Source organism: Oryzias latipes, chromosome 2, assembly GCF_002234675.1.
Source record: "Oryzias latipes chromosome 2, ASM223467v1".
NCBI classification, from domain to species: domain Eukaryota; kingdom Metazoa; phylum Chordata; class Actinopteri; order Beloniformes; family Adrianichthyidae; genus Oryzias; species Oryzias latipes.
In genome coordinates, this window is record NC_019860.2 from 837164 (window position 1) to 863131 (window position 25968).

The 25968-nt window shown below is 45.1% G+C and overlaps 3 protein-coding genes across 3 annotated transcripts; 2 read left to right on the forward strand and 1 right to left on the reverse strand.

Annotated features, from left to right (window-relative positions):
• Nucleotides 1–716: 716 nt before the first annotated feature.
• Nucleotides 717–7433, reverse strand: cars2 (cysteinyl-tRNA synthetase 2, mitochondrial). The gene is made up of 15 exons (XM_004084599.4): nt 7129–7433; nt 6849–6899; nt 6656–6773; nt 6095–6166; nt 5844–5949; nt 5693–5773; nt 5457–5586; nt 4957–5090; nt 4436–4503; nt 4041–4107; nt 3824–3962; nt 3629–3752; nt 3451–3549; nt 1111–1326; nt 717–848 (listed from the first exon to the last, which is right to left on the reverse strand). Exons 1-15 carry the CDS (start codon nt 7335–7337, stop codon nt 777–779), a joined length of 1686 nt encoding a protein of 561 aa, XP_004084647.1. The 5' UTR covers nt 7338–7433; the 3' UTR covers nt 717–776.
• A 198-nt stretch (nt 7434–7631) lies between these two features.
• Nucleotides 7632–15632, forward strand: atg3 (autophagy related 3). Its single transcript, XM_004084600.3, has 12 exons — nt 7632–7835; nt 7969–8010; nt 8088–8137; nt 9677–9747; nt 9958–10065; nt 11634–11686; nt 11836–11917; nt 11996–12030; nt 12102–12254; nt 12326–12453; nt 13413–13481; nt 14866–15632. The coding sequence occupies exons 1-12, from the start codon at nt 7764–7766 to the stop codon at nt 14945–14947; spliced, it is 945 nt and encodes a 314-aa protein (XP_004084648.1). The 5' UTR covers nt 7632–7763; the 3' UTR covers nt 14948–15632.
• A 1072-nt stretch (nt 15633–16704) lies between these two features.
• slc19a2 (solute carrier family 19 member 2) lies at nt 16705–22643 on the forward strand. Its single transcript, XM_011492884.3, has 6 exons — nt 16705–16883; nt 20608–21129; nt 21198–21444; nt 21518–21710; nt 21776–21917; nt 21997–22643. Exons 1-6 carry the CDS (start codon nt 16761–16763, stop codon nt 22150–22152), a joined length of 1383 nt encoding a protein of 460 aa, XP_011491186.1. The 5' UTR covers nt 16705–16760; the 3' UTR covers nt 22153–22643.
• The last annotated feature ends 3325 nt before the right edge of the window (nt 22644–25968 follow it).

The window sequence follows — 25968 nt, forward strand, 5'->3', positions numbered from 1 at the left end:
TGTCTCCACCAATCATTCATGGAGGCTTAATCATACGTCATCAGTCTGACCAATCAGAAGTGGTTAAAGTCTTCACTTCCTTGTTCTGATTCTGCTCGTAAAGTCTCTCAGTTCCAACAAAAATACCAGATAAAGCTCGTCTTTAACGGTGTAGCTTCCCACAGAATCCGGTATCAGACCGTGGAAAAAGTGAACAAAAACATGAAGCTCAGAGAAGCCAGTCTTTCTGCGTTCTGTGGCTGTTTACACTACATCTCCCATGATGCACTGGGTTACAGTGACAACGTCTCAGCGCACAATGAGTCTTCCATGTTAAAAGTCTTGAAACCACAACGAACACACATCAAACAGTTTTTAAATCTTCTAACTTAACTTTTATTACATCTTTTAGAAAAAACAGCTGCAGCTTCCAGCTTTTTCTGCCACAATTATCACAAAAATGCACGTGAGATTGCGGAGAGGCTGTAGATCAATACAGATCATGAGTTTCTGGGTTTTTTTGGGATGCTGGTGTGTTGCAGTATTTTTGTCAAGGTTAAAGTATGCCGTGGATTAAAAAAGGTTGAAAAACACTGCCCTAGTAAATCTGGAAACTTTTCTGTCCTTAAGGAGGCTTTCCAAATGTCAGACGGCGATCATTCAAACCCATTTAGAGCTAAAAGTTCTCTTCTATGCTGATGACTCTGCTGTCTTCAGCTAAAACATCAGAAAGGGTCTTGGTGACAAATTCAGTTTATTTTCTTAATTTTTCTTCAGTCTTTGAGTTTCAGAGGATTTCAGCTGCATCTGTCCTGGATCCTGGAATCTTGATCTCCTTTGATCTCCCAGGTGGAGGTGGATCCTCTGTCCTGAAAAACAACAGAAACATCATTTCTAGAGGTGAACCGACTGCAGTTTTCTGGTCAATGACCGATCTTTCAAAAGCCCGCAAACCACACTTTTTCCTATTTTAGTTTTGTTTTCACTTCTGACTACAATGCAGGTCCTTGAATGAACATTTTTTGTCATTTAAAGTAAATCAGTGCTTTCACTGACTTAGCTTCAGTTTCACATTTAAGGCAATCTGAGCCGACCGTTGGAGCAAACCAACCAAAAAATAGCAGGTTTGACCTTTATCAGGACACCCAGAGGCGCCAGGTCGTTCCTGAGGGTGTCACAGGCTTTGAGCAGGGGGGCTCTGTCCGGGTAAAGTCCTGGTTTCCCAGAGGATCCAGATGACAGGCCGTCCTGACGAGCGAGCGCAAACTCTCGAACTTCGCTCCTGAAACGGGTCAGCTGCTCCACAACGGCCTGCAGACTTCCACTTCTGCTGGAAACATCGGCCTCCTGCAGGAAATGGGAGTTTCATCAACGTTTTAGCCCAGAGGTCTGCTGGAAATCACCAAAAGAAGGACAGAAACGGAAGAAATCTCTGTGGGACAGGTACCAGACCTTGGTTTTTGTTGTACCACAGCAGAAATCTATGTGGGTGTGGCCTTCTGGTCCTTTGTGGACAATGCGTAACTCATTTAATCAGTTCAAGTTTTAAAACTGGCTAAAAAACCTTAAAGCTTTATCATTTTTCATTCGGTTCATTAATATGGGAACCCATAGGACGGGTGTACTTTAGAACAGTGTCGGCTACTGGTCTGTCAGAGAGGGGAAGCTCATTTTCGGCCTACATCATAAAATTGTTTATTTATTTAAAAGTAAATTCTGCCCTACGTTCCTTTACAAGAAAATGGTCTGTGACCCTGTCGACCATTTTTTGACAGTATATTCTTCACAGTAATATAATTTAAAGCAATATAACACAATATAATCACAGCAATTTAATTTTAACATTTTTGGACGGAGCAATTTAAAAAAGGATCATGACTGATTTTATGTGGGCGTTCTTTATAAAAATCAATTTTCATTGAATCTTTTAAATCTTGGTTTTATTTATTCATATTTGTTCAATTGTGTTTATTGCTACACAAAAAAACAACTATATAAACATATTTTTAAAATGAATGAATGAATGAAAAATCTATGACGGACTCAATGCCCAAATGACAAGACCATAAAAACAAACAGAACCAACATTTATTAATAGAGAGCATATAACAATGCTCAGATCAATAGATAGAAGAACCAGGCAAAACACAACTTATAAACCTAAAAACTGAAGGACTATTTTTGCTTATTGATCTGCGTTAATCTGGTGGCTTGTGCACACTACCCTGTATTTTATTTGTTTTTTTCTAGAACTTTATTGATCACAACGATCCAATACAGAACAGGAATAAGTAGCTAGTTGCTGCTGTTAGCTTCCGAGTCGGTATCAGCCGGAGACGCAGATGAGCTGCTTTGTCTGAGTCGTGTTACCGTTTGTTCCCGGGAGACTCACTGAACAGCATGAAGAGCAGCGCGCAGACCAGCGTGGCCACGATGACCAGCAGCGTGTGGCCAAAGCGCGAATAGCTTCAGTGATTCCTTACAGCACAGAATCGCTGTCAGTCAAAAGGAGATGCAGTCTAATCGACACACAGACCCTCCAATCATCAAGCAGAAGCTTGGAGTCCGGGCCAGCCCACTTCATTGACCCCCAGAGACGCTGAGCGTCCGTGGGCGGGACATAATCACAGCGTTTATCCAATGACCGTCTAGTTTCTAAGCACTGAAAAAAAAAAAAACGTTCAAAGCAGCCTTATTGAAGTCAATGGACGCTGGGCTTCAATAGGGAAATACATTGAGACGCTGCAGGAATGTATGAGAAGGAAATCGAATCAGCCGACCTGCTATATGTAACTGATTCTGAACAAACTCGTCTTTGAGATGAACGTTTTCTGACCCATTTTTAGTCAATAAAATGTATTATAATACAATACAATAGTACATATTTGACCATTAGTTTTGTGTCATTATAAGGGAAGCTTAGCTTGCAGTCTTAAAGAAATCGCCACTGCTTTAGAGCCTCATCTTTTAGAAAAACACATTAGCTGCCTAAAAATTTCAATACGGACGCCATTTCCAAATAAACATGTTTTTTCTCGTTGTTTGTTTGGATCATCTTTTGTACCATTTGTATGTCTGTTAAAATATACTGTCCAAACTGCAAACATGTATCATATACATGAGAAGCTTTTATTTTGGAGAGTGAAAGTTGGCCAACTTGAATATTGGTTGCCATATTGATATTTTCAAGTGTGGTTATCTGAAAGAGAGGCTTCTGCGATACATCCAAACACGTTCTCTCTGTGATTCTTTCACACCTTTCAAACTGAACCACCTCAAAGCTCATCTGCAGGTGAGCAGATGATTGTTCACTGTCGAGTACCAGAGTTCTGGTTTGGTTCTTTCACACCTGTCAAAGGTGGAAGAGGATCCAAGGACCCCAACTCTGGTTTGGACCTAAGAGCCAAACTCCTCAGTGTTGATAAACTCCTGGTTTGTTGACTAAAGTTTGGCGCCAGGGTGTTTTAGTACCTTATCCTGCACCAGATCGACCCCAAACACCTCCAGCATCTCTCTGATGAAGGTCACCATGGCTCCAAACACCGCAGGGCTACGAGCCGCCTCATCTGCCTGAGAGAAACACCACCTTAACTCAAACAACACTGACTGAAGCCGTGATGGAGCCACACCCCCGATCCCGGTTAGTTACCACAGCAACAGGCTGCAGCTGGCAGTTCCCGTGGTAAATCATGTTCATCAGGGTGCCCACGGCCCTTGGCGTGTCAAAGTCGTCTGCGAGAGCCTTCAGAACGCCGGATTTAGCTTCCAGCAGCCTGAAGAAACAAAACCAGAGTTGAGACCGGAGCAGACTGCAGAGAACCTGCTTCCCTGCAGCCGACACTACCTCTCCCACAGAAAGGCTTCCTGCACCGGCGAGCACCGCAGATGACCCTTCATGTAGGCCTCAGCAGCCTCCATGAAGGTGCGGATGGTTTCCAGAGACGCCCGGGCCTCCGCCATGCTGCCGGCGCCGTAGTCTATGGCTGCAGAGATGCCGGCAAAGCTCAATGAGATCAGGAAAGTCTCCGCCCCGCCCCGTCACTGACCCACAATGAACCCACCTGATCTGTATTTGGTCAGAAGGCAAAACATCCGGAACTCACTGGCAGAGTGAGACTGGAGAAAATCCTGCCGGGGAAAGAAAAGACGACCGTAGTTTGAATCTACTTTCTTTTTATTCCTTTTAATTGTTGAAAACAGATTCTGCTGAAAGAAACACTATCATGTTTCCAGGAAAGTTTTAAACCTTTTTGAAAATAAAGAATGTACTCAGAGAATTAAATGCTGAAGAACTAAAGGTCTCTGGTCACATGGAACCAGTCTGGATGGATAAAAACATGTCGCTGAGTCAGCAGGACTGAGATACCAAACCAGAGAAAAAATGGAGGATGCTGTACCACTAACAACCGCTAGGGGGAGACCTGTAGCTTCCAGTGTTTCATCTGCCTGACATTACCTTGATGGTGATATAATTCTTCAGAGACTTGGACATTTTCTCTGAACTGCCTTTGAGATGCAGGTGACCTAAACAAAATAACAGAATTATCAGAAAAGGGACAAATATTTGACCTTCCAGTACCTTATGTTGAAAGGCTTCTGGATTTTTCCCTTTGTACCATCATCATCATCATCATCACTGTGGAGTGACTGATGAAGATGCTGATGTTCTGATCGGTTCTTCGGATCATGAATTCCTCACTAAGAATTTGACTGATTAGAGATCCGACCGTGAATAGTAGCAAGAACTGAGCTGTACAAGGGGAAAAACGCTCAAAGTATCTGAGAAAATCATGAAAACTAACAACTCTGCAGACTTTTTACTTCTGAGCCAGAAAACAAGACTTGTTCTTTGTGACGTCTAAAACCTCAGACGGACAGTTAGTCTTCTGACCCGCTGCACGCCTCATCCAGGTGATCGGTACGCCAACAGGTAGGAGCTCCTGTTCTCCATGGCTGCCTGGGACTCCTGGCACGTACCTGAATGGAGGAAGTAGTTTGCCCACTGTCTGCACTGGTGGTAGGCTTCGCTCTGAGCCATCTCGTTCTCGTGGTGGGGGAAGGCCAGGTCCGCCCCTCCAGAGTGGATATCCAGCTGATTCCCAAAGATGTGGCTGCAAAAACAGGACGTCCCCATCAGAGGGCTTCATGTCAAGTTTGGTTTTATCTCAGATCGTTTAAACATTGAGGGGAGGATGGAGCTGTAGACGGCGGCGTTTGAAAACCTGACTCAGTACTTCAGACTTCCTGTTGGTTTCATGAATTCCTTCCATGTTTGGAGTTCTACTGGATTCTTTCATCACCTAATGCTGTGTTCACACCCAACGCCATTGATGGCACTCCCACCATGTGTAGGAGGAGCTACCCTCAATGTCTCAGGGTCGTAAATGCAAAGGAACGTCTAGCATTAACCTGTCTTTACTTCAGACAACAGTGAGATGAAGCCTTAATAACAGCCTTGTGACTGCAGTGAGTCCAACCTTGCAATGGTGGAACACTCGATATGCCAGCCAGGTCTTCCTGGACCCCACGGGGATTCCCAGTACGGCTCCCGAGGCTTCGATTTCTTCCAGAGAGCAAAATCCCTCGGGTCTCTTTTACTGGAGCTGCCTACAAAGCACAGTTTATAATCTGTTAGCAACAACCAGCACCAAAACCTGTTTCACTGATAGTTTTGTCAATATAAACACAAGTTTTAGGAGGCAGGATGTCTCACCTTGCTCTCCATGAGAACCCGTGGCTCCGGTAAACCTGCCATAACGGTCTCCAATGGACTGGACGTCAAAGTAAACATCACCTGTTCCCAAAGGAGCACAGACTGACCATCGTTCTGCTGACACACAATGATAGACCAACGCACCTCTCACCTTCTTTGGTGGCGTAAGCGTTCCCGTTCCTGATGATTCCTTCGATAAATGCAACAATGCGATGCACGTTCTCCGTGACCCTCAGGTACACCACAGGAGGAATAACCTGGAAAAGAAACACGAAAACCAAACTGAAACCCAAGCCTGAAGCTTTGTTTGCTTCTTCTACAGACGTTCTGCTGAACGTCAGAGATGTATGCTGGACCTTTCCACTGGAATAGATCAAACTGGAGAAAAGTCCTCTGACAAACCTTCAGAGACAGCATGTCCTTCTTAAATTCCTCTTCATACATTCTGGAGATGACGGCTGGAGAAACGTTTTCCTGTCAGAGCAGGTAAACAAAGAGCTTGATCAAAAAAACCTCAACAGTTGTTTGTTTAAAACGAGCAAGAATTGAACTCATGGCTGGAAAAGTTTGAACCTTTCTCAAAGATAGTAGACGTTTCCATGACAACAGAAAATAATGAAGATACTAAATGTTAAACTGAGAAGTGAGAGCACTTTAGTCCGAAATCCAATCCAAATAACTTAACCCTATAAAAGAAAGTTAATCAAACTCCTCCCAGGAGTTTAGCTGAATAAACCTCCCGTTTACTGCAAACACTTGTATGGCATTTATAAACTGGCTTAATCTTTGCCTGAAATTAGCACAGATGATGTTTCAAATATTCTTTTAAAGTAAAATTCCTAATATATATGAAGTATATCTCTGCGGCAGGCAGATCGGTCCACCTCTGATCAGAAGAATCAGAATCAGACATACTTTATCGATCCCACACGTGGGAAATTTGTGCGTTACCAGCCTGCTCACCTGCCAGCTCCGTTGGATGATTTTGTCATCGATGTCGGTGATGACCATGGCGTGGACGACAACGACCCCGAAGCAGCGGGACAGGACCCTCTGCAGGATGTCGAAGCGGACGTAGGAGCTGCGGCGAGACACAAAGTCAGACGCTTTTACTCTGAAACACAGACGCAGACACAGGTGTGCAGGTCGACATTACCAAGCGTGTCCCAGGTGTGCCTGGTCGTACACTGTGGGGCCACAGCTGTACCTGGACAGGAGAGAGAGAGAGAGAGAGAGACATCACAAAAGAGCAACAACTTTCACCAAAAACTGAAATGCCTAGGTTCTTTGCCTTCTCTTAAATAAACAGAGACTTAAGCAGAAAGTTTTCAAAGAAATACTTGATTATTGTTATAGTGTCGTTACTACATGCCAAAGAACTCAGTCAGTGGAAAAGATCCGCTTCTGTGCGTCAGTTAAAGCAGGCGGAGGGTTACCAGGTCGCTACCCGGTCTCTGGCCAGGATCAGGGGTTCCTTCTTCTTGCTGAGGCTGTTGAAAGTCACCACCCCCGTGTCGAATCCGCTCGGTCTCACCCACGCTCTCTCGGAACCACCGCAGCCGGTCCCTTTGGACCTGCCCGGGACCAGGCCACGATGCAGAGCCCGGCGGAGGAGAGCTGCTCCCTGGGCAGGAGGTCCCCACATTACAGTGTCCGCTGGATGCTGAAAGATCCACAGACAACCTGACAGTAGTTTCTTCTTCTTTGGTGTCTTTGGCTGAGGGCTCTGGCGCCATCTCCTGGTAGGAAAGTGTATAGTTAGAGTCTCAAACCAAATATATGGCCATTAAACCCTCATTTATTTTCGTATTTTAGTAAACAGTTATTATTTGGGAATTTATTATGCAGTTTTAAGCATTCACTTTACTATTAAGATCTACAAAGATGCGAATTTATCAAAACATGTCGCGCTGTGCACCTTTGCTAATAAAGTTGCTCCAAATCTCGCGAGACTTTGATTCCGGAAGTTTGGGCTTGTCATGTGATCACCGCAGCTATGTCAAAATAATCGGACATCCATCAGGGAGGAAGAGGCGGCGGCTCGAGCGGGTTTCTGGAAGCTTCGGCCGGCATGCAGAACGTGATCAACACGGTGAAGGGCACCGCGCTCGGCGTGGCCGAGTTCCTCACCCCGGTGCTGAAGGTGGGTGACTGGGTCCAGCCAGGGTTCGAGCGTCGCTTCTAGTGAAGGCGCGGGGCGGTGAGGAAGTCCGGCGACGGGAACCCCGCGAGCCACTGCACGAGCCTTCAGTTCTTCTTTTTCTTGTTTTCCACAGGAGTCAAAGTTCAAAGAGACGGGGGTGATCACTCCAGAGGAGGTGAGGCCGGGCGGAACTGGGACGGCTGAGCTGAGGAGCGAGCTCCGCCTCCTTCATGGTGTGTTTCTGTGTTTCAGTTTGTAGCAGCAGGAGATCACCTGGTTCACCACTGTCCGACGTGGAAATGGTGAGTTCTTCCTCCATCTGCTCACAGACGACCGACTCTGACGATCAGCAGTCATCCTCTCCATCCCTCCTACCAGCTGAGCTTTCACTACAGACACTCATTAGACTCTTCTAAGTCCGGTTTCTGCTGAATCCAAACCTTTCGTCCTCAAGAACACCCTTTGTTTGTGTTCGGGTCAAAAGTGACCCTTTTTTCAAGTGGGACAATGGGTTACTTTTGACCCAAAATACAATCCAAGGGTTAAGTTGCGTTCATACCTGGCATGTGATGCGCGTTCAAGAACACGGGTTCTTGATAGTACTTGTACCATAGGTTGATGACATTGGACTGTGGCTACCTGTTACCGGCTCAGGTACCTACAGCTAAGAGTCTTGGTGTGAAATGTCGTAGCGGTGGAAATCCTGAATTTGTCTCCACGCTTTTTGATTCACAGCTCTATTCCGACACACGTATGAATAGAAATGATTAATTTCTCCTTCATTATTGATTTTCAACCGGTTGGTACTTCCGTCAATTAAAAAAGACGCCATCCATACGTCACTACCTAATCCGGGTGCCTGATTGGTCAAAGTTTAATTGGTTTAACTTTTAACACGCGTTCAATTAGGGTTTCACGATATGAGGAAAACTCGCAATATGCGAAATTAGTGATCAATATCGCGATGACGATGTAACTTGCGCTATATGAATGAATGGCAAAACAACCAAAAACATAATTTCCATTTCACTGAAACATTTTAAAAATGTTATTCCAAATGACCCTTATCTGCGAAGGAGGCAAACATCTAAAATAAAAGGGCTCCATCCGATTGGTCAGCAATGTGATGGCGTGCATCTGATTGGTGAAATGCATAAATGGATTTATTTAAATCGTTAAATACTTCAAGCTGCCATAAGATTGTTTTAACACATTTAAGGAAAGCCATCTTTTGGGATATGCATATTGCACAGCTTGATCTCGCGATAACGATACATTTACGATATATTGTGCAGGCCTACATTCAATAGACCTTTGTTTTGTACGTAGAACCATACATGGACTTAAAAACGTTCATAGTGATGCATGAACTCCAAAGTCTTACACATGGAAGTCCGTAACGTGCATCTTCACGCGTTTGCAAAGACTCTTCATTGAAAGTGACCGCTTGAACGCACATTTCAGAGCCCGGTGTGACCGTAGCATCAAACCTTCACGTACACACGAGTTTGTCAATATCTGCATTGGTACGGTCCACCACAGAACAGTGATCCCACCGAGTCACAATAATCCAGGCACAGCGGTACTTCTGCCCAACAGTATTAGCACTCTGCATCACGTTTGTGCTAGTTTTGTTACGCTAACGTTCAGCCGTCACGGCAGCATGGGTGGTCCTTCAGCTCCCATCCCTCACTCTTATCTTTGGTTCTAGTTTTGGCCTGATGTCAGAGGAGCGTGCTTCCGTCCAAAGCTGCGTTTATTCCTTTGAACAGAGGAACTGTACCTCACTTTGTCCGTGGCGGTCTCGTCTGTGACGGCTTCAGCTTTGTGTTTCTTTTCAGGGCCGCTGGCGAGGAAGCTAAGGTGAAGCCATTTCTGCCGCCAGACAAACAGTTCCTGTTGACTCGCAACGGTAAGGAGGAGAACGTAGCATCTGCTGGTTCTGTTTGTGGATGTGGTGTCCTCTCTCTGTCTGTGCCTTTTTTGTCTTTAACCCCCCCCTGATCTAGAATCATTCGAACTCTAGGAGATAAGCATTTCCTAAAGACTCCTAGAACGTCAGGAGAACATGACTGTAGATGAATTGAAGGTGCTATAAGCAGCTCTGTTCTCCGCCCCACAGTTCCGTGCTACAAGCGCTGTAAACAGATGGAGTACTCTGACGAGCTGGAGGCCATCATAGAGGAGGACGATGGCGACGGGGGCTGGGTGGACACTTACCATAACTCAGGTCGGACTCCTAACACACCCGCATGGCGTTTACAAAGAACGCCGCAACATTCCCTTCAAATGTCTGCTATTAAAAACAAAAAAACATCAGTCAAAGTTTGGTCCCCATGAGGGGGATAAGAAACTTCAGGGAGCCTCCCTTTACAGCACATGTGTCAAACTCAAGGCCCTGGGGCCAAATGTGGCCCTCCATGTCATTTTATGTGGCCCATGAGAGCATAACAGTTTTTAATTTCTTAAAATAAAAAAATGGTGTCTATTTATTCATAATTTGGGAAACGGACTTGAAATATCAGATTGGGCAACTATACAGTAATATAAAGTAAACCAAACTAAAAATTGTTATAAAGTAACAAGCAAACATCTGTTTTCTATGCAACTGTAATTGTCACCTTAAAAAGTTATAATAAATAAATGATGAGTTATTTAACATCAAGGAGTAGTTACTTTTATTTTTCATTACTTTTAGTGACATGTATAAGTTATATCTGGCCCTTTGAGGACAGCCACTATGCTGATGTGGCCCTCAGTGAATATGAGTTTGACACCCCTGATTTACGGGGTCTGCATCTGTGAGGGAGTCCGCATCAAACCATGCTAACGTTTACGTCAAGATTAAGAAAAACAACCAAAGGTTTTATGGCATCCAAATGAATCTAAACTGTTCTATGTTTACAGAAAAATGTCAACTTTTGGTTCACTTTAGCTCTGTTTAGCACTATTTAGAGCCGTTTACTACAGTTTAGTATGGTGTTGTACTGCTTGGCACAGTCCAGTACAGTTTGGCACAGTTTAGTATGATTTAGTACTGTGGACAACACATGAATTTGGGACAATGCAGTCTAGTTTTATACAGTGTGGTTTGGCACAGTAAGAACAGTGTAGAACAATTTAGCGTGGTGTGGTACAGCATATTACAATTTGGCACAGTGTAGTACAATTAGGCACAGTTTGGCACAGACTGGTACAGTTTGGTAGAGTGTACTACAGTTTGGCAATGTGTGGTACAGTTCAAAGCAGTCTAATACAGTTTGGCAAGGTTTAGGACCGTTTGGCAGTGTAGCAGTACAGTGTAGTACAATAGGGGACATTATGGTGCAGTTTGACACAGACTGGCACAGTTTGGTATAGTTTAGTACAGAGTAGTACAGGTTGGCCCATGTTATCCCTAATGTGTATTGTTTAGACATAGTTTGGGTTGCGGATTGTTTTCAGATTTAGTTGAAACTGATTTCAGGAGAATCCCCATCACATGTTTAGCTGCTCACTAATCCAGTTTGGTGAGGACAAAGACGTAGTTCTTAGCCGTTTTGGAACGGGTTCAGTTTTATTCTGCTTTACTCGCACTTTTTCTACACAAATTACACAGAAATGACAAGATTTTAGTTTTCCAGAGGCGTCTCACACTAACACTTTGACCCCAAAGTCGAGGTTATTGATCAGGAAGCATGTGACCACGACCTTCGTCCAGTCTATTGGTAGTAAGGATTGTACAGAAACCCTTTTCTCCAGATTGTTTTGGCGACCAGGTTCTGGTCCTAAAATGCTGGTGTCTTCTTGTCTCTACAGGTCTGTTAGGAGTCACTGATGCTGTTCGGGAGATTTCTCTGGACAATAATAAGGTCAGTCTCATGTCAAGGTTTCAGTGTCTGGATCAGGTGTGTCCAGTCATCACGACCTGGAGTCACCTGATTCAGTCGGCCAATCGACAACAAAAAGGGCAGAGATGCTGGTTCTGGAGAACCTGTTAATAAGCGTTCACCGGTTACAGGACAAGAACATGAACGCCACATCCGCGCCGTGCTGCGACGACGATGACGAGGATGAAGAAGGGGAGGCAGCAGACATGGAAGGTATCCCGTCTTTACTGCTAAAGAGTCACATTTCGGTCTCTCTACGTTCCTCACCTGTTCCTCTGCTGGTGGTTCTAGAGTATGAGGAGAGCGGCCTGCTGGAGACAGACGAGGTATGAACAGCTGTCATTGATGTCGTCTGGAATGTTCCGACACCTCCCGCCTGACTTTGTCCCGTCCCCAGGCGACCCTGGACACCCACAGAGTCACAGAGAGTAAAGCAAAGGCAGAACCTGGGAGCGAGGACGCCATCCTACAGACCAGAACGTACGACCTGTACATCACTTATGACAAATACTACCAGACTCCCCGACTCTGGCTGTTCGGATACGACGAAGTACGTAGTGACCGTAGTGGCAAGGGACCGGTGGGCTGGGCGTGTCTGAAGCTGTCGGCTGCTGTTTCCAGGACAGGCAGCCGCTCACGGTGGAGCAGATGTACGAGGACATCAGCCAGGACCACGTGAAGAAGACCGTCACCATCGAGAACCACCCCCACCTCCCCCCACCTGCCATGTGCTCCGTGCATCCATGCAGGTGCGTCAAAATCCAAGATCCAGAACCCACAAGTGGTAGTGCATATTCAGGTTACCATGGAGATTTAAGTTTAGTCTGTCCACTACAGGCTAATATCCAGAAAAATCAGGGACTTTTATTTTATTTTTTTGAATGAAAATGAAAATACTCAGATTCTGTAATTTAATATTTAATTCAGACAAGAACATGGAAAACATAAAAGTGTCTATTTGACCTTTTTATTCCCTAGATGAAGTTATTTTTTTTATAATGCCGCTCTGAGGGACTTCATGAACCGACATTTTCTGCCTAGCAACAGCTGAGCTAATAATAATGCTCGGAAAAATAAAAATACAAATCTTTAGTTTAGCTTTGTAACTATCAGAAGATCTCTGTCAAATTACATCTTTAAAATGAGAAACTGTCTTAAACTGAGCAAATTGATTCCAAACTTTTTATTTTATTTTTCATTGCCAGTTAAAGTAAATAAACCAATACCAAAGAAGAAGAATTTCCTGGACTTGCAGTCATGAGGCTGTCAGTTTTACTTTCTAATACATTTTTTGCTTTGAAGCTTTTCATTTTAAATAAACTAATTTAAAAAATGTAATAAACGTAGTTATTTTAAAATCAAATACTTTATATCTTAAAATCAAAACTAAATGTGAAAAAGAGCTTTTACTTTGAAATATCAGTCAAATTGAAATGTTTTACTATTTTTTGTTCTACACCAGCTGTCTTTACTTTTGATAATTAAGTTTGAGAAAAGGTAAAAGCGAGAAGTTGCTAACGAATCGGAGCACCAAGGTCATGACAAGATCCGATTCACGATTTTGGCTTCACTTTTCACACCCAAATTCACTTTAGAGAAAAACAAAGGTGGTAATTTCTTCAGAATTAGTTTTTCTTTACATTCAAGCCAAACAAAAATGCGTTTACATCTTGTAAGTGAAATTTTCTTTTTCTTCTCTTGCCCTCAGACACGCAGAGGTGATGAAGAAGATCATCGAGACTGTGGCAGAAGGAGGCGGAGAGCTGGGAGTTCACATGTATCCTTTAGTCTCCACCTCTCACACCGCTCCAATCCCAAAGTGGACGTCCTTTTCAAAATTGGAATAGCTTTGTTGTCAGAGTACAGAGACAACAACATTCAGAAGGAACTCTCTAGTCCTAGACTCCAAGAATAAGATCTACCCAAAAAAGTTTAGGGAGGAGACGGCTCTGGAGTAGAAGATGTCTCTCGGTCCCGGAGGGCAACAGGTCAAGGAGGTCATGTCCATGGTGGAGACTGTCTGGGGTGGTAATCTGGGTTTTACTGAGGCAGTAGGAGCGGTAGATATCGAGCTTTCAATGCTCTATAACCTTGGTGCAGCCGCAGTCCCAGGAGACCCTCTATGTGGGAGCGGTTAAAGGTCACCATCAGCTGGGTGTTCAGGTTCTCCCTTCATTGTACCCTCAGAGTCCTTACCTGACTCAGACCGTTGATGAACAGGCGTGGCGTGCTCCTTGGTCTTTGCGGTGTTTAGTCTCCGGTTGTTGGCTGAGCACCATTTTTCTAGAAGCAGTAACTCATCCCGGTAGAGCGTCTCGCCGTCTCCTACTAGCCGGCCCACTACTGTTGACCATGTTCTGTGGAGGCAGGTCTACAGTCCGATGTCTAGAGCGAGTACCGGACTCAGAACACATCCCACGGGTGTTAAGAGTGATATTCTTGAGGTGTGGCAGTTAAACGTCGGACAAGGCTGAAGTCCGGTTTGTACTTTCCACTGTGGCGGTTCAGGGAAAATTGCCATCCAATTTTAATGGGTCCAACACCAAACCAAGAGTGCAAAGGAAGAACGGAGTCCTGTCCTTCCTGAACAGAGGACAAGTCCAAAACATGCTGCAAAAATGGACGGAGGAGTTTAAAAGTGAAGCTGCTGCTACTTTACACCTACACGAACCAGTTCAGTTAAGAGATCCAGATCCTTTTCTAAGAAGCCGTTAAAGATACGTCCACCAGGGGGCGCCACAGCAGATCCTAGAGAACTGGAATTGGCTGATGGCCTTTCAGTTTGAACCCTGAATGAGTGATGATGAGGGATGGGCAGGTAGATGGGCGGGTGGATGAATGAAGGGATGGAAAAATGATTGGTGAGACAAATATGGATGGAGAAATGGATAGACTGATGAATGGATGGATGTACAGACAAATGGACAAACAGATGGATGGTTGAACAAATGGAAGGATGGATGAACAGACAGACAGACGGAGGATCGGATGGATGGATGACAGATTTGGGTTTCATATCAAGCATCCTCTGGCGGCCTGCAGACCAATGAGACTCAGTAGATCTGAAGGTGGTCTTCCTTTGGGAGTGGTTTGGATCTGGGGTTCTCCAGGTTCTGGTCTTGTGGGGGCTGTTCCTCTGTTTTCCTTAGCCGTCCTGTCAGGTACCTGCTGATCTTCCTGAAGTTTGTGCAGGCCGTCATTCCTACGATAGAGTACGACTACACGAGACACTTCACCATGTAGCCGAGCGGCTCCTGAGGACGCCGGGTCTCCGTCAGAGGAACAGTTTTTGTTTTCTCCTGTCTGTGTGCTTGTTTTCTGAGAAAGCCGGGTGAAATCAGCATCCGTTTCATCCCTTCGTCCCCTGTCTGCTTCGTCTCTTTGCGTTGGTGTTCTTTTTTTCTGGACCTTTGTGGGGTTTTGTTTTCAGTGGAGTCTGGAAATGTCTTTGATGTCCGTCACTGGTGCAGGAAGCGTCCCCCCTGCTCCTCTGCTGCTGTGAGGTCAAACCGGCGCCAGCGGGACCTAAAGCTCACCTGCTGCTCTCTGAATGTAAGCCTCGGGTCCATTTCTGGGGAACCTGCTGAGCAGAACCCTCCTTCCTCTGAGTGGAACCCCCTCGCCTGCTGCAGTGAACCCAAACCCACAAGCTGACGGAGATGGTCTGACGTGGACTCTGGTGGTCTTCATGCTGCTTGGTCTCATGAAGCCTCTTGTGAATGTGTCCGGTGTTCCTGCAGGGGGCAGCAGAGAGCCCCGTGAGGGTTTTAGTGCTGAATACTTATCCTGAAATATAAAAAAAATCATGGTTAATGACTATATTCCACTAAAGGATGTGTTGCGGTTATTCCTGTCCTCGCTCCACGGCTTCACACTCGTCTGTTTCAGTGACGGACATTCAAGAATAAAGTTTCCTGAAACACCAAAACTGTTTTGTGAAGTCCATCAGAAATGCTGACAGATACTAATGTTTGCTTTAAAACTGATATTTTTCACAGAAACAAAAGGTTTCTGTTCAATAACGTGCTAAGGGTCATGTCCGTCTCTGCTAGTTGCATCCTAAACAACAGTTTTATCTCCTGTTAGCATTTCTAAACTGACATGTAAGGTCAGTCATCTTTTTTTATTTACACAGCTTAAAAATGCTGCGTTTTTCCAAAGAACAACCCGTTACAAGTTTCGACGGTGGCCCTGAAGGTCAAATCACTCAAGTACACATGTCTTTCTCGACACAGCATCAATATTTTATTAACCGGAAGTGTCACACAGTAGTGATTAGACAAGTAGACAAATCATGTGATGGATGGAAACAAGGCCTTGTTACGTCACATGGCCTTGACCAGCACATTGACAGTTGAGGATCACCTTACAGAAGCAGTTACAGGTCTGTGACAGCCAGATATCTTTGTTTGTTATTGACCAAATACTTATATTCCAGCATAATTTACAAATAAATTGTTTAAAAAATCAGACAATGTGATTTTCTGGATTCCACCTTTTGCCTCTCATAGTTCAGGTTTATCTATGATGTAAATTACAGGCCTTTCATCTTTTTAAGTGGGAGGACTTGAACTTGAACCAGTGGTGACTGACTAGATACTTTTTTGCTCCACTGTATTAAGGATCTCAATTACTTTTAGCATGAAAATGACATGGCACCTTATCAATATGAACAAATTAATACGTTGTGGGCATAGAATGGTCGTTTTATGCTCACAAACGTAACACTATGTATACATATTAGTATTTTTGTGCTCACAAATTAGTGTCATGATTTACAGCCTAATTGATGAAATAATTTAAATTCCTACAATCCATCCAGACTGATCTGAAGCAGAATCAAATCAACCCTCCGTTGAAAATCGTCAAATTTGAGGGAGTGATTTCTCGTGTAATTTTTAAACGGCATGTCCAGGGCTCTGGCTCGTCTGTCTGTCGCTGCAGTTCTCGCTCTGACCAGCAGGAGGTGCTCGCTTCGCCGCGCGCGAGGACGCCGCTCAGAGAAGTAGAAGAAGAAGAAGAAGCAGAAGCAGCTCCTGATGGAGGTCGGAGCAAAATGACCCTCTTCGACCCGACCCTGCTGCTGTGTGCGTTCGGCTTCTTCTCCAGCCTGAGGCCGTTCGAACCCTTCATCACCGCTTTCCTGCTCGGACCGGACAAGAACCTGACGGAGACCCAGGTGAGCACGCGCGCAGCGGGAGCTGGGTCCTTCTGCGGCTTTTGACAGCTTTCCAAACGTCTTTCACGTGGTTTAGTCCCGTTTTGTCTGCGCATCAACAGATGTTTTTTTTTTTTTTTTATTCACTTTATTTGCTAACTGTCCCTGGCGCGCAGGAGCTTAGTTCGTGTCGCAAACATCCGCTTATATTTCGTCATTCAATGGCACGGACTGTAAAAGAGCAGCAAAACCAGATACCAAAGTCTTTAAAAGAATGTAACTTTCATTTTAATTAATATAACCTACAGAGTTGATCATGTCGGAATTGTTTCTGTTCTGTTCATGGATGTAAAAACGCTAAACATCCGCGCGCGTGCGATCTAAAGTAACTTGTGACAGTAGGAGCAGGGCCGTTTCTTGCTGTTCGAGGGGCCCGTGCAGGAGAGGGGCCCACCCCACCAAGCCAGGATAAAAAGGTCCCCGATAGGGTTAAAGTCTAAAATAAAAGCCGTCTAGGTTTAGTGCTGGTGTACTCCTAAACCCAAAGATTTTTAAATGTTGAGGCTGACTACTTATAGAAGTAAATCTAAATCAATTTGATTTCAGTTCATTAGTTAAAAACCTAATTTACAAACGATAGAAATGGGTTTATTTTATATTGGTTTTTATTTTGAAAACAAGTTTTCACAGAACAGCAGATTTTAACTGAAAAACTGTGACGCATTCATCAAAGAACAGAGAGTTGTGTACGCTCTCTGGGCTAGGACAGCAGCTGTGGGATGTTGGTCATCAGTGTCCTTCAGTCGGTCTGGAGTGATCACGGTGATGCCTCATTCAACATTCAAGCCATCATATAAGTGGTGAAAGTGGTGGAAAGTGTGGAATTTCTAATGCATGCGTTGATTAAACAGACGGTCTCATAGCGTCACCGCATTCAGGTGACGCCCCCACCACCCATGCTCCAATCAGCCGATCACAACAAAACGCCTAGAAAAATGTCTGAACTTCAACGTTTTAACTCTAGGATCCTCTACAGGGTTAGAGGTTAAATGAATGTAAGTCAGTACAGGAATCTGCTGTTTGATCATATCAGCTTGGAAACATTATACTCCAAATGACCACCATCTACTTAGGAGGCGAACATCTAACATAAAGGGGCTCCATCCGATCAGTCAACAAGGTCAGGTGGTCCATCTGATTAGTCAAAGGTATAAAGGGATTTATGTGATCCGTTAAATACTTCAAACTGCCAAAACGACTGTTTTAGCACAATTTTCGTCGTCTTTTACGATATGCATATTGCACAGCTTGATGTCGCGATAACAATAAACTTGCGATGGAGATCGTCCTTTTGCTTTAATGTTTCCTTAACCCTTTAAGACGCTGAAAAAAAAAAGTACGGCCATGTGCAAACATCTCAGGAATCCTACATTTCTTTCACTAAACAGTTGAAAGTACTAATAATTAGTGCATTATAGAAAAATCCACCTTTTAATGGTTTTAAATCCGTGTTCCGTCTGCTGAACAACAGAATTAAACCTCTTGTCCCGATAAGTCTGGGAATTTTCAATTAAAAAAGAATAAATGCAGTCAGTCGATTAGTGCAGAGATTGCTTTAAAATGCGAAACCTCCAGACAAAATCCTCCTCTCAGACTGAGGCAACCCCTGGTACCGTTCTTGGACATCCACCCTGCTTAGTGGCCTATTTCCTGCTGATTACCTGAATCAGGCGATTCCAAGTTCTGGTTACCCAATCCAGCCCAGTGGCAGCAAGTAGGGCAGGGATTTCTGGGAAATGAGCAGTGCACGGATTGGGGCAAGTCTGACGAGGGTCTGAAGGTGATTAAGTAAGAGATTTGAGGACGTGTAGTCTCTGACGATTCGTTCTTCGATAGAATAAAGACCCCAACCGCGTCTCCAGAATGACATGACGATTGTTTTTAGAACCCATCAGGGGGGGTTCCAGTACGGCCGGCAGATGGAGTGGAAACATTTGGTCCTTGAAGTTCTTCTGTAAATGTTGATAGAGAAGCAGGAGGTCGGGTGAGACCTTAAACCTGCCGAACAAAGGTAAACATCAAAGGAAACGTAGATGAAAGAGAGATCAAAGGGAACAATAAATATCAATCTCTCCACGTTTACTGTAGTCTTTCTACCTTTTGGGCGCCAATACTTTAAAAGACAGGTTCCAGAGCCTGAAGCAGTCCATGTTGGATTCAGGACCACACGCCTTACAGAAAACCAGACGCGTTTACATCAGTGACGGTCCTTGAAGGGGTTGATTCTCATGTTGTGACTGTGGCAGAGCGGTTATCTTCTGTGAAGCGTGCCCTTCTGGGCCAAAGGTAGAACTGGAAGATCTGAAGGACAAACGAGGCCAAAACCACCGTCAGCTCCGCCTTTTTTACAGCAATCTCTGCTGATTTCAAAAACGAATATCAGATATTTTCTTAACAGCATTTCCTATGTTATTAATGTGTTCTTGTAACATTTTTCCATCCATAAACGTCTTTGTTTTCCTGGTCGGAGCTGGAATCTGGTTCTAAACTGTACAGGTGGATAACTGATATTGATCACCATTTTTGTTGCACAGCTAATGTTAGGTTGGGGTTGTGAGGGTCTGTAAGCTAGCAGGAGAGCGTGTAAACAGAGGAACAGCCTTACCATGCGCCATGGGTCTCGCCTACAATTCAGAGGTACATCTTCAATGAAGTCCTGCCGCTCTGCAGAAACTATGTCAAACAGACATAGGTCAACTGTCTTTAGTAAGAAATGCTGAGCTGTGTTCCCTCAGGTGTGCTAGCCAACAACTTAAGGATCTAACCCTGACAGGATGACTCAGCAGGATTTCAGTATCGGCTCATACGAAAATAGTCATATCAGGGATGGGCGATACAATGGTGCCAGTATCGGTATTGGCCAATATTTGCATAATTTCAGTTTATCTGCGATATTAAAAAAACTACTGATATTCTTCTGACTATTTTCAGAAACACTTACACTTGTTGCTAATAGATTGGGAAGCTTATGTTTAAAAAAAACCTGAATGTAATTATAGCATTTCTTATGTCAGAAAAGCAGAAAGGAGAAAAGAGGCTTCCACTTCAAAATAAAAGCTGCATTTACCTGAAAATGTGTTTATTGTGACAGTGGTTCCCACAGACCATAATAATAATGCAGAATATTCAGCAACTGGCTGTCTAATGTTACCTGGATGCTGCTAATAAAGTTGTTCAAACGGTGGATTCATGTTTATGATTTTACTTAGAAAATACCAGATCGTGATCATTTTTAATTTATCAATCGCACATTAGAAGTTGGATGAGGCTGAAGTTGGCATCTAAATTTTTTTTAGCTTCCACTTTGACAGCTATGGGTTAAAATCTAGATCATTTATACATGAAATCCTGTGTATAAATAAAGTTTAAGCAGAGATTTTACAGGGGATGAAGAAACTTTTTACCCTCAAAAGTTGAGGTAAACTGGAAGCGAAGCAGAAAAATCACTAGACACCAGCTTCAGCCTCAAACAGGCCGGTCAATGAAAATGTTATCTGACGTTAGACAGATTCGTGGGTTGGAGACCAGTGTTCTAAGAAACGGTACAGGTTTTTGATTCGGTCTAAAAAAGTCACAATTGAAAGACGCTTTGAGAACAGGTCAAACAGGATCGGTGTAGGACTGTTCCTCACATGAAGGTGGACTCACCGTTAACGTAAAAACATGCGTGTTCTTCTCCGTTTAGGTTGTAAATGAAATCTTCCCCGTCTGGACGTATTCCTACCTGGCGCTGCTGTTCCCCGTCTTCCTGGCCACGGACTTCCTGCGCTACAAGCCGCTGTTGGTGCTGCAGGCCGGCAGCCTGCTGGTCACCTATGTCTTGCTGTGGAAGGCGCGGGGCCTGCTGGCCACGCAGCTGCTGGAGTTCACCTTCGGACTGGCCACGGCGTCCGAGGTGGCCTACTACTCCTACATCTACAGCGTGGTGGAGCCGGTGCGCTACAAGAGAGTGACCGGCCTCTGCCGCGGCGCCACTCTGCTGGGCTCGGCCGCCGGCTCCCTGATGGGCCAGCTGCTGTTCTCCGTGGCTCAGGTGCCTCTGCTCCACCTGGCCTTCATCACCCTGGCGTCGGCTGCGGTGGCCTTCATCACCGCTTGGTTCCTCCCGATGCCCAAGAGGAGCTTGTTCTTCCACACGAGTCCTTCAACGGCGGCTCTCAGCAGCAGTTCTCCGTCAGAGCAGATGAAAGAGAGCAAAGAGGCCATGGTGAGGAAGATGCTGCAGAGGGAGGATCTGGAAGGAACAGAGAGTCACTCACCGCTTCCTCTCTGCAGATACCAAGGTCTCCTGAGGCGAGGAAGGGAGGCAGCAGGCTCCTGGGGGTTCTGACGATGCTGTTTGAGGACTTTGTGCAGTGCTACAAGTGTCGCCCCCTCCTGGCCTGGTCCGTCTGGTGGGCGCTCTCCACCTGTGGTTACTTCCAGATCATCAACTACACTCAGGCTCTGTGGGAGGACATCCATCCGTCCGGCAAACTGACGATCTACAACGGTTACGTGGAGACTCTGGCCACGCTGCTCGGTCAGATCTGCTCAGATGTTCTCCGTCAGAGCGCCAAAGGAGGGGGCTAACCAGCTGTGCTGTTGGCTTGCAGGGGTGGTGGCGGCGCTGCTGGTGGGGTACCTCCCCGTCTCCTGGTCCACGTGGGGCGAGTTGGCGCTGTCCCTGCTGTCCTGTCTCATGGCGGTGTGCGTGTTTGTGATGGACACGCTGAGGAACATCTGGGTCTGCTACGGCTGCTACATTCTCTTCAGAGCCGTCTACATGCTGCTCATCACTATGGCCACGTGAGTGTACTCTGATTACTTCAGAGCACAGGCGCTGAGCGTTTTGTGGAGATGTTTCCTTTCAGCTTCCAGATCGCCGCCAGTCTCAGCATGCAGCGCTACGCTCTAGTGTTCGGCGTCAACACCTTCGGCGCTCTGCTGCTGCAGACTCTGCTCACCCTGGTGGTGGTGGACTCTGCCGGTCTGGGCCTGGACATTCACACCCAGGTGAGGAGAGGCAGGCCAGGCGTGGTCCAGGTCTCCTCTGAGGACATTTGTGACACAGATGTGCCGTTCTCCTCCGCAGTTCCTCGTCTACGCCGCCTACTTTACCGCCATCGCTGTGGTCTTTCTCATCGCCTGGCTCTGCGGCGTGGTATCCAAGCGGATCTCCAAGAAGGAGGAGCCATCTTTGGAAGTGCAGGAGTTGAGTTGTTCTCCCGATGGGACCTCCTGCATGTAGTGTGGAGTTACCTGGATCCGCTCACAACCCAACAAGAGCAAAAACTGAGCTCCACAAAGTGAAAAACCATGCAGCACAAAGGGTTGCATTCACTTATTTTCACCACTAGGTGGTGCAGTAGTCTGTAGTGTGCTGTTGAAAGCACGTCAGGTGATGAAGATGATGGAACCAAAAGCCTTTCCTCGTTTCTTTGATTCCTGAATCGTCTGCTGGATGGAAACGGTGCAACAAGGTTCTGTGCTTTTATTTTGACGACCCCAAGTCGTCTGAACTAAAAAGAAGCAGCACTTTTGGCCGTAGTAGCAGGAACAGAGAGTTGTGTACGCTCTCTGTGGGCTAGGACAGCAGCTGTAGGATGTTGGCCACCAGTGTCCGTCAGTCGGTCTGGATTGATAACAGTGATGCCTCATTCAACATTTAAGCCATCATATAAGAGATGAAATCCTGTGTGGAATCTCTAATGCATGTGTTGATTAAACCCATACGGTCAACAGAAGGTCTCATAGCATCACCGCATTCAGGTGACGCCCCCACCACCCATGCTCCAATCAGCCGATCACAACAAAACGCCTAGAAAAATGTATGAACTTAACGTTTTAACTCCATATCTTCTGCAGAGTTGGAGGTTATATGAATGTAAGTCAATACATGAATCTGCTGTTTGATCATATCAGCTTGGAAAATCTGTCAGCTAAGAGTTCAGGTAACGTAGACAGAATTCAGTCTATCTGGTTTCCTTTTGCTAACTTCATGATTTGGGGGGGCGGGGTGCTTGGGCGTCGCTGCTCCTTGTCTATCTGTTGTGGTTTGGAGGCTGGGGTCGGGGGCCTTCTGGTGCCAGGGGTGGCTGTGTTAGTCTCGGGGGCGCTGCATGGTCTCTCGGGCATATGGATGGCGCAGTTGGGTGGGGGTCAGGCTTTGCTTAGGGGGGAGTCTGCCACAGCGGGGGTCTTGGTGCGGGGATGACAGGGCATGAGTCCGAATTACTTCCCTACCCCCCCATAGCTTTTCCCTATCCCTAAATTTCTTTCTCCAAGCAGACAGATTCGCAAAAAAATAGTGTCTTCAAATCCGGACGTCACTAACACTCTGACATTATCAATACTCGCCGGTCATCTACGTTGGCGCATAGCTGCTAGTACTCGGAAAATACATAAAACATTGGTTTTATAACTTTAAACAGTCACTACTTACATTTAGCCCCAGAGCACTATCGCCGGGTGATTTTCACTCGAGCAAATCTAGTTACATGAATTCAAATATGTCGCGTGTCCAGGAGTCTGCACCTTCACCAGGGAAGTTTCACACGTCCCCTATTTAAATTTTTTTTTAGGAATTTTCTGTTCTCGAATGGGCTGCATGGTGGCACAGTGGTTAGCGCTCTTGCCTCACAGCAAGAAGGAAGCCCCTTGTTCAAGTCCCGGCTGGGGGACTTTAAGCAGAACATCAATGGGGGACCTTGAGGAACATGTGGAGTTGGCATGTTCTCCCCGTGCATGCGTGGGTTTTCTCCGGGGTCTCCGGCTTCCTCTCACAGTCCAAAAACATGCTTCATAGGTTAATCAGTTACTCTAAATTGTCCATATGTGTGAGAGTGCATGGAAGTGTGATTGTGGCCCTGTGACAGACTGGCGACTCGTCCAGGGTGTCCCCTGCCTTTACCAATAAGTGGCCAGGATAGGCTCCAGCAGCCATGTGACCCAGAGAGGGAACAAACGGATTTGAAGATAAATGAATGAATGTTCTAAAGTTCCTTTTTTTTCCAGATTTTTTTTTAGAAAATTCTTAGGAATTTTCTATGTTTTTCTTTTTTTATTTGGTACACAAAAAGTTGAAAATAAAAGAAAACCAATTAGATTTATCATGTGTTGTCATGTTTTGATCTATTTTTTAAGACAAGTACTTTTTGTTGGGTATGTTGTATCGGCTTGGATAAAATTACCCGATATAAAAAGTGATGGTTTAAGTTTTGTAGGGTTAAATGTAAGTTTCTGTGCTTCAGAGCACTCCCACGTTACTGCTCCTCACTACAAGGTGACGCGGATCACCCTGCCGGCGGGGGGTTACCCAGCCCTAAGTTGCTATGGCTCTTTCAAATAAAAAACCTTTTGGGCACCACTACAGCTTCAAATGCCCCAACAACTGGAGCAATAGGAGTCATGGGGTAAGGGAAGCAATTCAGATTTAGGCCAAGTCATGAAGGGCAAAGACGGTAGAGGGAGCAGAAGTTTTGTGATCAGGGCTTGATGTCATCGCACAGACAAAAACAGGCCTAGAGAGGCTTAGAAGGGGTGGTTAGTAAATGTAAATAAAGCTAATGAGCTTTAAAATTCACTGAAGTATTGACAAGTATTACTGTTGTTTCCTTGTATCTATGTATGAACAAAATCTCACAATCCAATAATATATTTCGAAACTTTATCCCTATTGCTATCCTATGGGGTCAGGATGACCATTGACGTGTTCTCTCTACCATGACAAAGGTGGATAAAGGTGGAAAGATTTCATGTAATCCATGGACACCAGTGAAGATCACAAATCATTGAAGAAAAAAGGTTCAGAGCACTGTCTAGTGGGTCTAGATGACCCAACTCCCTGTTAAAGTGCCTAGGATAGCACAAGGTTTAAGGGGGGGGGGGGGGGGGTTAAATACCTGAAGTAAATTTATGATTGTATCAGATATATACCGTTAGGTTTTGTTGTCAAACTAACCAGAAATGTAACATTTGGGAAGAACCGCACTAGATTTAGGATGAGTTTTCACCTGACTGATGTTGCACATTATCTGAGAAAAAAGAACCAGACCAATCAGTGCAGTGTGAAAGCGCCGTCTAACGTTTGCATATCACTATCAATGAGTGCTCCAGGGACCAGCACTTTTTTTTTTCATTATTGAAGAAGTTTTTCAGCTGGATAGCTCGGTTGGGTGGGTGTAGGGCTGTCATGCAGGAAACCTGAGTTGTGCTTCCCAAGGCTTGCAATGAGCCAAAAATCTATTGCGACCCTTCACGCTGCTGCCTAATCTGGGTACAAGGTGGAGTCAGGAAGGGCATCTGGCGTAAAACCCTTACCCAAACACCTGTGTGAGTCAGTGGATCTTAACGGGAGAAGCTGTAAGGTGAAACAACAAAGTGCCTTCTGCCATGAGTCCACCAGCAGGGGGAGTTCCCGTTGTATTCTGAGACTTATTGGTCTTCGTTACAGACTGTTATTTTGTTGCAGCTGCTTTCATGTTTAAATAAATGCTTTAAACTCTTTTTACTGGCTGTGTTTGGCAGAAAGTTGATTTCTATTTTGTCATTTTACAAATTGAAAGTGAAAATGTGACGGGGTAGCCCGTCCTGGACAGACACTTATGGACTGGTTGATAGAACTCCCATGAACCCTCTGGAGAACGTAAAGCTGGTCCACTGGTGCGTTAAAACTCCACTGCTGTTCCTGCGCCTGAGATTTGACTATTGTTGGAATGCTCCTCCCAGTAGTCTGGAATAGACTCTAACTTGGAGCTGGAATGAACCGTCTGGTCCCCCTTCTTTAAAGGGAGACCCACCACCTCTTGTCTTACAGTGGTTTGAGAAAGTTTGGGCCCCCCTGATAATTTTCCAGATTGTTCTTCATAAATCATTGGTTGTTCGGATCATCAATTTCAGTTAAATATATCATCTAGCAGATGAACACTGTGATATTTGAGAAGTGAAATGAAGTTTATTGGATTTAAAGAAACTGCAATAATTACTTAAACAAAAATAGGCAGGTGCGTAAATGTGGGCACCCCAACAGAAACATGCCATCAATATTTAGTAGATCCTCCTTTAG